Source organism: Solanum verrucosum, unplaced genomic scaffold, assembly GCF_900185275.1.
Source record: "Solanum verrucosum unplaced genomic scaffold, falcon-dt-bn FXZP01000253.1, whole genome shotgun sequence".
In the NCBI taxonomy this organism is placed as follows: domain Eukaryota; kingdom Viridiplantae; phylum Streptophyta; class Magnoliopsida; order Solanales; family Solanaceae; genus Solanum; species Solanum verrucosum.
The window spans coordinates 3,928,591-3,943,470 of record NW_026019984.1 but is presented as its reverse complement, the minus strand read 5'-3'; the positions used below and the strand labels follow the sequence as shown (position 1 = coordinate 3,943,470).

At 35.0% G+C, this 14,880-nt stretch overlaps 1 protein-coding gene across 2 annotated transcripts; it reads left to right on the top strand.

Annotated features, from left to right (window-relative positions):
* Positions 1 to 2,614: 2,614 nt before the first annotated feature.
* On the top strand, positions 2,615 to 14,661 carry LOC125818206 (1-acyl-sn-glycerol-3-phosphate acyltransferase PLS1-like). Of its 2 annotated transcripts, XM_049497751.1 has the most exons (11): positions 2,615 to 2,765; positions 3,800 to 3,922; positions 7,674 to 7,713; positions 7,826 to 7,899; positions 8,314 to 8,373; positions 10,601 to 10,678; positions 10,765 to 10,923; positions 11,131 to 11,256; positions 13,223 to 13,315; positions 13,933 to 14,019; positions 14,117 to 14,661. In XM_049497751.1, exons 1-11 carry the CDS (start codon positions 2,688 to 2,690, stop codon positions 14,330 to 14,332), a joined length of 1,134 nt encoding a protein of 377 aa, XP_049353708.1. In that variant the 5' UTR covers positions 2,615 to 2,687; the 3' UTR covers positions 14,333 to 14,661. The 2 variants fall into 2 exon arrangements, with proteins under 2 accessions (XP_049353708.1, XP_049353709.1); XM_049497752.1 differs by lacking the exon at positions 13,223 to 13,315 and having other exon boundaries at positions 2,619 to 2,765.
* Positions 14,662 to 14,880: the final 219 nt, after the last annotated feature.

The following is a 14,880-nucleotide window of genomic DNA, read 5'->3' as shown; positions in this document are numbered from 1 at the left end:
ACATTTGAACAAGAAAGGGAACATCGATTCCAAGAGAGCTTTAAAGCTAAATTTTGAGTAATTATCTCAAACCAAAGAAAGAAGTTTGTTTTAAAAAACATATAAGCTAAGTATATTTTGGGAGTAGTATTGAGCACCGATATGGGGATGCGAGTTCATATTAACTCAAGTCTCCATAAACCATGTAGCCATCGTGGGTAGTAAATGATCATATTTTTTAGATGACTCCTTAAGATGCTTTTAGCATAAACTAGTGGATCCACTTAGTTAATCGTTCTATATGACGACAAAGTATAGGACAATTCTGGCAGTGTGGGAAAGACGTTGTATCACCACTTAGACTCATAGTGGTGGTTGTCGGTTAGAGAAACTCCCACAGAAACTATATTACATTATTATGTGTGTAAAGTTGAGTTTGTTATTGCATTTTTATTTAACGAACTAAGTTGTTTTCCACTTTTTTACAAGCTTTCTTATATTGCATATGTTGATTGCTTTATATTGAGTTCAGTTATTCAGGAGTTGAGTAAAGCCAAGGTAAGTGTTCCTTTCAGATCCTTTTTAAGCTTAAGTTGTGTTTAGCATTCCAACTCGCATACTCGTACATTCAATGTACTGATGTCAGTTTGCCTGCATTGTCTTATGATGCAAATGCAAGTAACCAGGATCAGCATCCAGCGCCTCGTTGATCAAGTTCAGCATTCAGAGTCAGTTGGTGAGCCTCCTTGCTTTCTAGAAGGCTCATTTTTATCATTTGCTTTCTAGTTTTCAGTTGTTAGGATGATCGGGGGTCCTTTCCCGACATCCCTCTTTGTTTTAGAGGTTTTATAGACAGTTAGTAGTTCTGTTGTCTTCACATTACCATTTCATATGTTAAAACTTGAGTTGCCATTTTGGCCAAGTTGAATGTTTGACTTTTTAAGCATTCTCAGTATTTTATTGTTCAAGTGAGTTCAATGCTATTGATCATTATAAATATGCATAGAGTCTTCTTCCGCTAAGTAAGTAAGTCAGACCAAGAGTTCGCTTGGGGCCAGTAATGGTTCTCGAGTGTCAGCCACGTCCGGTGTGTAGGCTCGGGGCGTGACAACCAGATCTTACCTATACCTCAGAAGTAGAGAGACTATTTTTGGTAGACCTTCGACGTAAGGGAAAATAGTCCAAAGCAATCCAAAAAAGAGTATCTGAAGTACAAAAAGTAGCATAAAATAACAAAAACAATTTATAGTAAAATTTCAAAAACTACAACAAAATAATATGATAATTGTGGGTATGAAAAAATAAGAAACTAAAAGTGCAATACTACTACTAATATGAACGAACATCAAAACAACACACGTACCTACTAATCTTCTACTCTAATTCATGCTCTCCACACCCTCTTATCTAAGGTCACGTCCTCGATAAGCTGAAACTATGCAATGTCCTATCTAATAGTCTCTCCTCAATACTTCTTTCGTTTGCATCTATCCTACTACCTACTAACCTTCTATCCTAATTCGTACTCTCCACACCCTCATATCAAAGGTCACGTCCTCGATAAGTTGAAACTACGCAATGTCCTATCTAATAGCCTCTCCTTAATACTTCTCTGATTTACGTCTATCTCTCCTTAAATCATTCACAGTCAACCTCTTACACCTCCGCAGTGGGACATGTAGGTGTAATATATCACATATACAATAAATTATAGTTGGAATAAAATGAACAAAAAATTATAAACAAATCTTTAGGCTGAGGCGCGGATATCTCGCTTTCTTTAAGGAGATTCAAGTCCACTGTGGCATAATCACCAATCCAGCAGTATCACTCTTAACTTGTCCCCTCCAGGATACAACAGCCCAACAACGTCGTACAACTCAAGCAAGTCTGGATTAGTTGAAGAGTCCAAAACTCCACAAAAAGAAAACCTTATTCAACATATAATTACCCTTTTTTCTATGTCTCAACTCTCTCTTTCACTACACTAATCTCAATATAATACTACTCATTTTTTTCACTCTATATTTTCTTGTACATCTCTTGTTGTTTCTACTTTTTCTTTCCAACACAAAGGAAGACCACACTATTTATAGGTGATAAATTCTTCCTTGCAATGAATAGGAAGATAGTGGGTAGTAAATTTGCCAAATGAATGGCTCAAATGTTACATAAGTTACAAGACATAAAGAGTTGGTGGTTACATAAGTTACTAACAATTAACGACCATTTTCTTTCACAATTGATGAGAGTAAAGATGCACAAATGTAATGTCCACCAATAGACATAACATGATATATAATGTGACATATAATATATTTTGTTTAATATTAAAATGTCACACCAACAGGACATTCAAACATTTCCTCTTCATATGCCTAAATTATCTCAACCTCCCTTCTCGCATCTTGTCCTCAACCAAAGTTTATGTAGAAAAAAACAACTTATACTTGAAGTGTCAAAACTTTCGAAAAAGATGTAGTTATTTTTTTGCCATTGACTTTTCTTTTTAATATATAACCATTTTATATTCAAAATGTATTGATTCAACTAATTTAACATTTTTATTTTCTTATTTTATTTATTTATTTAAATTTTAGTTGGGGCTTCACATGGTTGATTTGTACAAACGGCAGATTGCCAACTATACATCCCTCAATATGTCTCTTGAATCCATCATTTTTGGATGTGGCTAATTTCTTAGCAATATGGCAATCGCCGCTGCCATTATTCTTCCCATTGGTCTACTCTTCCTTCTATCCGGCCTCATTATCAACTTTATTCAGGTATGTCCATTTCATCCTTGTTCTAACAATTTTTTTTTGATATAATAAGTTTTTTCTTTTGGATTAGATCTCACGTTGCTTTTGTTATTCGTGGAATATCTGTTATGTATTTTGTTGTTCTTGGGTTTGTCTATTTTTGCGTTTTTTTTTGGGGTTGTTTCATGCAATGTTATGGCTTCAGCATTTATTTGAATTGTTCCTTTTATGCCCACATTGGTCTATTTGAATGTTGTTTTTATTTTTATTTTTGATTATTCTACTTGTCTGTATGTGTAAGTTTTTGTCCATACTGGGCATGTTGTTGTTGTTGAAAACTGTAGGCGCTCTGCTTCAATTTGTTTGTCTAATTTTGACTTGACACAAAGTTTTAAGAAAGTAAAGAAAGACTTTCGAATTTTGTGGGCTTAAACTGAAGATAAGTAGAATGTTCCAAAATGTCGTTTAATTTTGTGGAATTAAGCATGTTATTTGGAAAGTTAAAATTAAAGAGTCGCCAAAAAAGGGAAGAGACGTTCTTTTTTATATGGGCTAAAAAGGGAAAGTAAAACAAATAAATTGAAATGGAGGGAGTAATATTTAGTTTTGCGAAGTGGATTTGCTGGTGTTTATGTAGTTTCCAGAAAATCAGTGTACCAATGTATGGGATTAACTAAAAAAATCTTAGACAATGTACTTGGAACAGTGTTTGGGATGAAGAGAATCCTTTGATATCTTGATGGCTATGTGAAGTGAGTATAATATGTTTGATGATATGTCATTGATCCGCCACAATCTTTTACTTGTTGTTTCATTTTGTTTTGTTCTTAAGATACATGCCTAAACCACTTCCAATTTATTTGTTGCCTATTTTTCCACTCTAATATTCATGAGTATTATCTAAGTCTATTGAATGCACAATAACAATTGTAGAACCATTGTGTTTGATTTTAGCTTATTTTGCTGTTCGATTGCAATCTTTGTCTTCCTTTTCTTACATGATTACATTTGATATATAAATGCACTCAAATGATTTTCTCAGATGCTATTACTTTCAGGCACTTCTCTTCATTCTAGTTCGACCCTTTTCAAAAAACATATTCAGAAGGATAAACAAAGAAGTCGCAGAATTGTTATGGTTGGAAATCGTATGGCTTTTCGACTGGTGGGCAAATGTTAAGGTGCTTGAGGACTATTGTTAAATTTGATTGTTTACATTTATGCATTTATAGCTACTTGCATTTTGTGCTAATCATTATTTAAGTTGCTATTTTTCTTTTTTCCAAATATGTCTACTGAAATTTAGAACCATAATGCTCTTGTTGATTTTGAGAATTCTAAACTCCTGAAGAAAAGGAGCACACGTTTTTTTTTTCAAGTACTTCTCTTCTTTTCTTGCAGTTCAACTAATGTTCATCTCAAATACAATTAGAAGTACATAAGTGGGCAAAAGTTCCATAAAAACAAACAAAAAATCATTTTTGTAAACAAGCTAGTGGTCTTATTTACAATTTTTGTAAAGAGTGATGGCAGTCCAGTTGTCCCTGTAGAGTTGGTGCGAGTGTTCTACTTCATCCCAAAAATGTTGGAGGGTGCTGTTTAGTCAAGCAACTGTAAACCCTGGAGTAATTATATCGAACATGTTAGTGCAACAAATGTGCATTTCAGCTATCAAATGCTTATAACCTTTTCCCCCTTTCTTTGACAAGACTGTTTTGGTGGGGAGTTGTATCAGGGTAATCTATTCTTTGGCTTTGGTAGGCTTGTCCATACTCCTATAAAGTTATCCATTGGTAGTATTCAGGCTTCTCAAAAAAGCAAGAGTAGTTAATCCACTCGTTAACCAATTTGGTTCCAAATAGAGATATAGCTCTATCTTTGGACTTCTAGTTAGACACTTCTAGTAGCAAAGCAGGGAACATCTCTGGCAATGGACTTTGTATAGCTTCTTTTGTTCTGTATTTTCCTTCTGTTTGATAGATGTCGCTCTGTTGCTCTTATACTCCACGTCCCGAAGACATAGTGCGAGGAAAAAGTCTTATATCTGATGTCCCAAATGCACTTTGCCTGAGATCCTTCCAGATTCTTAGGGAGTGATAAAATGTCACCAGACGTCACTTTGGCTGTGGGAAAACATATGATGTAGAAGTTTTTTACTTTGTCTGATCTTTAGCAAATGGTTGTAAATATTACTTTCAGAAGTCATCGATTTTTCCACCTCTAGATGGCAGACCAATCTTGTCTGACCTCTTTGATATTGAATATATGCTTTAGGACAAAGTATTGGTGTTTTAAGAGAGGAAGAAGAATAATGAAAGAGGTAAACATAAACAGTAAAACAAGGAAAAATCCATAAGGATGGGAAGTAATTGCTGCTCAGAAAACATGGTTGTATTAGCAAATGATTTTTTTTATATAAATACCCTCAAGTCGAAAGCCAATACTAAGAAAACTTACGGAACAGATGGTTGCTACCCTTAGAGGAGTTCAATTAGTTTGTTGTTAAAAGAAAAAAAGAAAGAAATATTGGGTGGCTAGACAAGAATAAATCTTGGGAGCTTCAAAATCCTGACACTTCCTCTTGGTTTTATTTTACACTATAACAGAAAATTTCAACAAATTAATAATGCTATCCAAAAGAAAAATCATGTACATTACATAGAAAGGCAATTTTGCTTTTAACTATAACAGGACTGTTCATTATAGGGATTTTTTTCCCCACAACATTGTGCTTCTTTAGTTGAATAACAAAAAATTCTCTTTCTAAGAAAATCACTTATCTATGACATGGGGAAAGCATTTTCCTTTTTAGCTGTAGCAGAATGTTGCTCAAGTAGGGTGGGGGGGGGGAGTTATTTGTTTCTGCAATACATTTCTCTAGTTGTTTGTCAATTTGTTTTGATATCCTTAAATTGGTTATAAATATATTTACTTCTATACTTTTAAAAGGCGTCACATATTTATCACATATAAAATCATTTTGTTGAAATGGTTTGAAAACTGATTTCTGGAATGAGGTGTGGATTGGAGAAGACAGTCTTAGAAACTCCTTTTCACATCTTTACACTTTGAGTACGCAAAGGAATGTCTCTGTATCCCAAGCTTGGAGTCAACAGGGATGGGACCTTGTTTTTAGAAGAGCACTAAATGACTGGGAAATTGGGGAAATTGCTAGCCTATTGGGAGTACTAAACTCACACCCTGCTTTATCTATGAGGCCTGACAAACCTAGATGGAAATTACATAACAAGGGTGTGTTCACAGTGAAATCATGTTACTGGAATCTTAACACAAGGCAGTCAATGGTGGACATTTGGCCTTGGAAGTTAATCTGGAAGACCAAATGCCCCCCAAAGGTAGCTTGTTTTTGTTGGTTGGTTTGTAGAAAGGCTTGTTTAACACATGAGGCTTTTTACTTTACCAATGTTCCAAAAAAAAAAAAAAAACACATGAGGCTTTACAGAAAAGGGGATGGCAATTTTGTTCAAGATGTGTCATGTGTGAACAGGAAGCAGAAGTCAATGACCATCTGTTCCTTCATTGTAAGGCAGCATTGAGCCTATGGAACATGTTTTTGGCTCTGTTGGGAGTTAAATGGGTGATGCCTAGCACAACAAAGGAACTACTAAATAGCTGGAAAGGTATTGGGAACAGAGGGAGAAATGAACACTGGTGGAGAACTATTCCTGCTTGCATATGGTGGACTCTCTGGAAAGAAAGAAATTTAAGAAGTTTTGAGGGACAAAAGACTAACTTACAGAAGATTAGAATGAATTGTATAAGCCTTTTGTTTTTTTGGTGTAAACAGAATCTTGTAGGGGATATAGTAGACTTAGTTGATTTTAAAGGAAACTTGTAAAGTATACCCATGGGTGGGATGTAAGTTTCCAATTAATCATTTTTTGGATGATGAATTTTTTGGTGTGAATACAAAGTTACTTTGTCTCAAAAAAAAATAAAAAAAAATAAAATCATTTTGTTTCACTGCAGGGGAGTTCTTCTCCGAAATATTTCCATTAGTTGTTATCAATGAAATAATATTTTTGCTTAATAAATGAATCTATCCATAGAAAAGTATCAAGTGCTGTAAGAAGGTCGAGAAAATTGTATATCTGATGTTTTCTGAAATATTTATCATTGGAGCTATTGGAGCCAATTATTCAATGAAAGTAGAGATCACCAATATGAATATAGTCTAGACCTGCCAGCATATTACATCCATATAAAAAGCCAATATCAAAACCAGCAGGAAGAGTACTCATAGATTTGGTTGATAATCCTCCTCCCCGCCCACAAACTGAGCTGCGTTGCCTCAGCCACCTCCTTTACCAAACTCATAATTATAATTTACCCTAGCAAATCTTGTTGTCATCTATACCCAGCAGCAATACCAGTTTAACTTATGAAACTTGTTCAGAGTCCAAAATAATAAGCATACCTACAGGGAAAATTTTAAATGAAAGCTGTAAGGAGATGGTACAGAAAGAGGGGGAGTGAAACTGAACTGAAAGAAGTGTCCTAAAACTTGTTATGATACTATTTTCAGGTGTTTGTTGAACAAGTTTTGTTGGAAATGGCTCCAGCCGATGAAAGTAACTAAGAAATTTATTCCACTTTTTGTATAGTTATATTTTGGCACTGAGAAGCAGTCCAGAATGAGTTTTAATTGATAATCTGATAAAATGAATTATCCATAGTAGGAAGAAAAAGGAAGTTCATCCTATTTCTCTTAAGTACTATTTTATGAGTTGGGCCATCTATGTGGCAGCAGAGTTGCCTTTTAGTTATGCATGTGGAATACAAAATAAAATTTGTTTTCTGGTAGAAAAAGTCCCTGACTATGTAAGGAAAGGGTTGCATTAAAAACATTCACCATATTGATTTCTGTTGTGTTTTAAGACTAACTCTGTAGCATTTTGTGCTTACTACCAGGTTGAGCTATACACAGATCAAGAAACTTATGGGATAATGGGTAAGAAAATTTCATCAGCTTTCATACCTGAATTATTTTGCCAGATAAGCTGTCTGTATCTTCATTTTTCCTGTGTAAGCTTTATGAATTCTTTGATAATAACTGATTTCAGGAAAAGAGCCTGCCCTAATAATCTCCAACCATAGAAGTGACATTGACTGGCTTGTTGGATGGGTTCTAGCTCAGGTGATTGTCTACTTCAACTTTAGTTTCTCTCTTTCTTGCAGCATCAAATTGTTGCTTTTTCTTGATGCATCAAAATCCCCTCTTTCTAGAAGCATCCATTTCTTAAGTTGAGAAAACCTTGGATATCAAATCTTTGATACGCCATTTGTCACCTCTAGTGGTCCAGTAACCCAAAATGTCAGTTCCTCCATTTTAGTCTACATTGTTAGAATGAGAACTCAATTGTGTGTTTAGAATGGTCTCTTTTTTCTTTGTGTAGAACTTATGACTTCTATGCTTTTCTTATATAAAATAGTAGCATTATAATCTCTTCCTTTTGTTCTCATGTTATCTTTTGGGAAGAAAACTTACTCTGATTCCCCATTGAAGCAGAAGGATCTACCTTTTGATATTTTCCTCTATGGTTATTAACAGCGAGTAGGTTGTCTCGGAAACACAATTGCTTTGGCAAAGAAGTCTCTATCATATCTTCCAGTAAGTTCTTGACACCTTCAGAATTCTTCACTTTGTTATATGCTCTCCGGTACCAGTTGTTGCTAAGTCGGATTTGCAGATGAATGCAACTTTCATTTTATATATTGCTGAGGCTTATAGTCTTCGGTTAAAGAGTACAGAATTAAATTGCTTTACAAAGATATTCTCCACCATTTTGAATAAAATCAATCAACAGTGAACAGTGTAAAGAGGACATGCACGGTTTCTGCTACCTTGTGTTTATAACTTATCACCTTAATCTAGGTTTTGCCATAATTACGGCTTCCTTTTCTTTTTTTAATACATTTAAGGCAATTACTATATAATTTCTATGTAGGGTAATGGTTTCCTCAGTTTTCTGAAGGTTTTTGTTAGCTTTCCTAAGGATAATGTTCTTTTTATTTTGTTAAGTAAGTTGGACTTTGTGATTAAGGCGTTATTGATCGATTGATTGAAGTAAGTTGGATTTTATTCAACAGAAAATCACCAAGGAAATGATGCAAATGTAAAAGTTGAAACCAATATCGGTTTTCATATCCTCTAGGGATATACCACAAAAAAGCCAATGTGATATATCCTTCTAATCTGTCTATTGTGCTTGCGTTCTTGTCCAGCTCAAGAGAGTTCTTTTGTGGCTCAGGCATTACCCACTGAATGCCCACACAGATTAAGGAATACGCTTTAAAGCCGAGTAGCAACCAGGTGAAACACAAACATATTATTACCGTTCTCAGCATCACACTTTCAACACCTGTTACAGGTAGCCAAACCCTTCTTCTGAAAGTGTGATGCTGAGAACGGTAATAATATGTTTGTGTTTCGCCTGTTTAACTGAAAAAAGCTTCATATTCTACAATCTCCATCAAGCCACTGTGAGAGGTGCTCTTCTTTTGCAAAGAAGCTGATACTGTCCCCTATGTAGATAGCTACTGTAAGCTGCTCTAGTTGGTGCCCATCTCAATGAATCACCATATCAAAAAGTCTTTTATATTTTCCATTTTGCCAAGCAATTGGGTCATTCTTTAACATATCCAATCTTATCAATTCTTTCTAAATCTAATCTCACAGCCATAGCTTGCTGTGCGTTGTGATAGTGGCTGCAGTATTGTTACCAAAACTAAAGAAGTCATAAAATTCTTCTTTTAGAGAGGTGTGACTTATCCAAGTATCAAGCCAGCATCTTATATTCCTCTACTATCTAGAATCAGCTTCGTGAGTGATGTGTGCTGCACGGCACTAGCAAAAGCCTTGTGTAGAGCAGTGGGTAGAGTTGTCGATCCCATGAAGACTATAATAGTCATGGTTGTGCTTTCCTATGGCACCATTTAAGAGATTGAATGAGTGATTGGTTGATTAGCACAAACTAATAATGTAATGATAGGGTGTCAACCTCACCTACAGTCTTTTGGTCATAATTCAACTCACAATTACTCAAGTTTTGGTTCTAATAATATGGTGGGATTCCTACTTTAATCTACAGTGTTCCTTGCACCAATTTATAATTGCGTCTTATCTATCCTTAGGTGGAGGTTCCATAAACCAATCTAGTTTTATACTTAAATGCAATTACGAATGCATTAGATTCTATGAATCTATCACGGTTGAGCCTCTCGAAGACAATTTATCTTTTCAGGGATTCCGAAATCGGTTAAGCCTATTTCAATTATGATGTACATTGTAGTTGGCCTAGATATTGATAGGGCTTATCTATACTTGGGATTATATTCTATTCAATGAATTGGTTATAGATACATTACATCTCTGTTTGAGTTCGACACCTAATAATGTAAAGATTTTTGAAAAGCATTTAGTATAACATATATTATAAGTAAAAACAACTTAATCAGTCAAGAGCCAATTATTGAACCAAAGGAGTGATGGGTTCATCCGTTCGTGTAACTTTAACTAAAGAAATTACTGCATTTAGATAAAAACCCAACAAGAGGCAAGTAATCAGCATAGTAATTGTTGTTGTTGTTGCCCATAATAAAACCAACAAAATGCATAAAATATTGCAAATCTTAACTTTGAAGTGTATGATACCAGAAGAGGCTGGGTCAAAATTCGCCTATGATGCTCAATACACTTAACAAATCTAATAAAATGACTTCAATGCTATGCAACTCATAATTTGCTACAGCATTTGGGAAAAAATACTGTTTTTTGACTGAGGAATGCGTTAATCCATCTTCCTTAGCTCAACAGAAAAGGAAATATTGATTTGCAGGTTTTAGGATGGTCAATGTGGTTTTCTTGTTGTATCAGTCTTGAGAGAAGCTGGAACAAGGATGAAAACATCTTAAAGGTACCATTCTCTACCTTTATCTGTTTTGTCTGTGATCTTCTACTTATGTTTGTTGCATTTATTTCTTCTTTCGGTCTTTAATGCAGTCAGGATTCCAAGAGCTAAATGATTTCCACCAACCTTTTTGGTTGGCTGTTTTTGTAGAAGGAACTCGCTTCACACATACAAAGCTTTTAGCAGCTCAAGAATATGCTGTTTCTGTAGGAAAACCTATCCCAAGGAATGTTTTGATTCCTCGAACCAAGGTGGCGTAGTCTATCTAACTTATATGTGATTTAAATGTGGTGACAATAACAGTTTCTCATCCTGGATTTAACATTCAGAGGAATGATTCTTAAAAGTCACAACATTGTTTAAATGTAGCCTAGTTATCTATGGTATCTATTGTTCTTCATATGATTAAAGAAAAAATTTCCGTCAACAAATATCTGATAGTGTTCTCTTCTCCTCAGGGTTTTGTTGCATCAGTAAGCCATTTGCGTTCCATTATTCCGGCAATTTATGATATAACACTTGCAATTCCTAAAGATAAGCCTCGACCGACATTGCTAAGAATGCTTAGGGGATGTTCTTCTGTGGTAAGCTCATACCTACGTACTTGTTCACTTTCCGAAACTGATGTTGTTAGTATATATGTCAGTATACACAAAACTAGAGGTGACAAATGGGCAGGTTGGCCTGTATTTGGGCAGGTCAAAATGAGTTGAGTTAATAAATGAACGGGTTATTGACCCACTCAGAACTTACTTGGGCTGAAATGGGTTAAAATGCGAGTCAAAACCTAATCTGCTCAATTCTTACTATTTTTTATTGTTTTATTTATTGTTTTATAATTCGTTAATACCTTATAAAAGTATTATTTTTCTTTATTAGTACTACTATATATAACATATCAAATAAAACTTTATCTTTTTGAAAGTATTTTGACAAAATTTCTCATAAATAAATTTGGGCTAGATATCAGCCCAAACTTTGATGGACTACTATGGGTTGGGCTGAAATGGGCTGAACTAATAAATGGGCGGGCCAAAAATCAGCCCAAACTGTGTTGGGCGGGTTATGATTTCATGAGAATTTTGCCCTCTACACAAGACTCTAATAAAAAGGGTTTCTACACTTATTCTTGAGATAGTAAAGATGCACCATATGTGCATTGATCTGAGAATTTGCGACAGTTCTCTCACAACAGGGTATCAAAATGCTATGATTTATATTGTGATATTGTCCACAAAGCTTGTTGTTGTGTCACTATTCACTGCTTAAGATCTGGATAACGTTACTGTTGAAAGACATAATTAAATAAATGAAAGTGTTCTCTTTCTAAGAGTTTAAGATTTTAGATGAGATGATCACATACTTCACCATGATATTAGAACAGATAGAGCCTGTTATAAAAAAAAAAATCCACGTGCTTGGCCAGTGTAAAAGAATCAGGCTGCATGTGAGGGGGAGTGTTAAAAGGCATAATTAAATAAATCTAAGTGTTTTCTCTCTAACAACTTAAGCCTTTAGATGAGATGGTCACACACACTTCAACAATTACATTTTTTGTTGTTCGATGTCCCTTGTTCCCACTTGAGTCAACTGGTGCTTGCGTAAAACTGAGGCTGCAGATATGCTGCTGTTTCTGACAAATAAATAAACTTTCTGTACTTGTTTGTTTTGAACTGTGAATGTCAGTTGAATAGATACAAGAAACTATGTAATATGTAATACAACATGCTCACAAGGGTGGAGCAGTATCTATTCTAGAGCTCCACTAACAAACCTCTATCTCACAAGCAAACGAAACCGAAATCTGTACTTTCAGCTGAAAAAACTCAATATATGCACCGTCTCCTAAAAAAGAAGTTCAATTTGCTGCTTTAATTATAAATTGGATTGAGCAGTTCTTGATTTATGAAGAATCTGACCTAGGGATTACTGGTTCTTAGTATAGAATAAACAGGAACCAAACAAAATGTGGCACTAGTGTTCAAAAAATGGGCTAAAGTTGTTGAAGCAAAGGATCTCCTCTTTTTCATCTCCTTAATTCACACTACATTCTCCATTCTGTCCTCTCTCCCTATCTATTTTCTTCTCTCTTTTATAAAACAATTCAATTATGTGTATGATTTGAGAAAGAAGAAAAGACTTCTTTGTATTTCAGTATGTCTTTACATCCCACGACAAGGGGTATTTAACTATTTATTCAAGTGATCCTAACTCTGATTAAGGAAGGACAATCAATTATAATACATAGTTATCAAGTTTCTATAGTTCTGTTCCTTAATAGTATCTATTTTCTGAGTTCAAATTTCTGGCTTGAGTGATAGATGAATGGATCAATTCTTTATTTAATTTGATTTGTTGCAGTGTTCACGTATAATTATTGTTTTATGTTGATTCTTAGTAAAAGTGGGGTTCTTTGAATGTCTTCTATGTTTTGCAAAGTAAGCATGGCATCAAGTATTAGGGATGGCTCCATACATTGCAGTTCGTGGGCATATGTCTGAGTTCCTGCTCATGATAATTTTACATTTTATCTGTCTTGTCTCTTTGTAGGTCCATGTGCGTGTTGAGCGCCGTTTGATGCAGGAATTACCAGAAGATGAGAGTGGTATTGCACAATGGTGCAGAGATGTTTTTGTTGTAAAGGTAGAATTCGATACACTGAGGCTTAGTTGATTTATTGTGGAATTTGAAACTTTGTCAAGAATACCATGTCTAGATCATTTATTTCTCTAAGACTCTCTGAGAAGATTTTGGGGGTGGTGGGGGCTAGGTGCTCCATAGTGGAAACAACGAAACTAGGGAGTGTGTGAACACTCGTGAAGTTTGGGAAGAACAGGAATTTGGGGACTACCTCAATCTCTAAAGTTGGCTCATGATGTGAGGATTACTCAATACCATATAAGGAGACAATAACCTGTATGCTTAACTAATGTGGGATATCTAACACACCTTGACCGACCAAAGACTACACATCTGGTGCATGGACAATACAACATGGACCCAACACTAGTAAACGAAGAGTAGGGATGGGTTTGACCTGATACTATGCGAAGGAAATGAATCTTGAGCCTAACTAAAACTCAAAAACTAGTTCTTGAGGTAAGGATTTTCCAAGACCATATAAGGAGATAACAGTCAATCCTCTGGTCTAATGTGGGACATCTAACAAAGTTCACCTTTTAATATTGTAATGCTTCGACCTATTCTGGTTAATTATTATACATCTCTTGATGCTTCTATCCTTCTGACACTGATGTTAGGATGCTTTATTGGACCGGCATCTTGCTACGGGTACATTTGGTGACCAAGAATGTCAAGATATTGGAAGACCAAAAAAATCCTTAATGGTGAGGAGGGAGCAAATTCATAAAATAGCTAGTTCCACAGTTGCATCACTTCCATTTGTTCGCCTGTTTAACAACTAGATTATTTTTTGATATGCAGGTTGTTATCTGTTGGTCATGTTTCCTTTTCTTCAGTGCTATAAAGTTTTTTGAATGGTGTCCATTCTCTTGGGGAGGAGTTGTATTTTGTGCAGTTTTCTTGGTCTTGGTTCTAGTCTTGATGCAGATTCTCATTGTCTCTTCCAAGTCAGAAAAATCTACTGCTCCTAAAGTACCTCCTCCAAATACATTGAAAGAAAACCTACTTCCTGCATGATGATATAATGCAGTTTAAGATGGTTTATATAGGGGTAAGTTGAGCATCCAAATCAGAGGAGAAGACTAAGAAGGGCTGGTTTTTACAAGAAATGTTTGAAGATCAAGATTCATTCATGATACTTTGGTGGCTCTAACTTTCTCATTTATTGTCTTTTGGCTTGTTATTCATGATTGGCCTCTTATGAAACTATCAGCAATATGTTTAGGTAAACTTTAGTATATAAATTATCCAAATGTATTCTTTATTTTTGTTCCATTGTATGTAAAAAGTTGCTATGTTATATGTCAAAGTAAGGATAGGGTTGTAATAGTCATTTCGTAAGGTTAGCATTTGGAGGGAAAGTTAGTTATGATTCAATTAGCTTGACTAACAACCATTCCAGTGTACTTACTGTAAGGGATCCTTGTAATTGGTTTATGTTGATACGAAATAAATAATGTATGCATTAGCTTTATGTATCAGTAGTACCTTGCTTGGTACACGTTTTCAACCTATGCATAACTAATTAATGATACCATGGTATTATTAATGCAAGGACTTTTAAA

Coding starts and splice junctions, on each gene's coding strand:
- LOC125818206 (XM_049497751.1), top strand. CDS start 2,688: ATGGCAATCGCCGCTGCCATTATTCTTCCCATTGGTCTACTCTTCCTT. Junction 7,900..8,313: donor TTGGATGGGTTCTAGCTCAG/GTGATTGTCTAC, acceptor GGTTATTAACAG/CGAGTAGGTTGTCTCGGAAA. Junction 10,924..11,130: donor TTTTGATTCCTCGAACCAAG/GTGGCGTAGTCT, acceptor TCTTCTCCTCAG/GGTTTTGTTGCATCAGTAAG.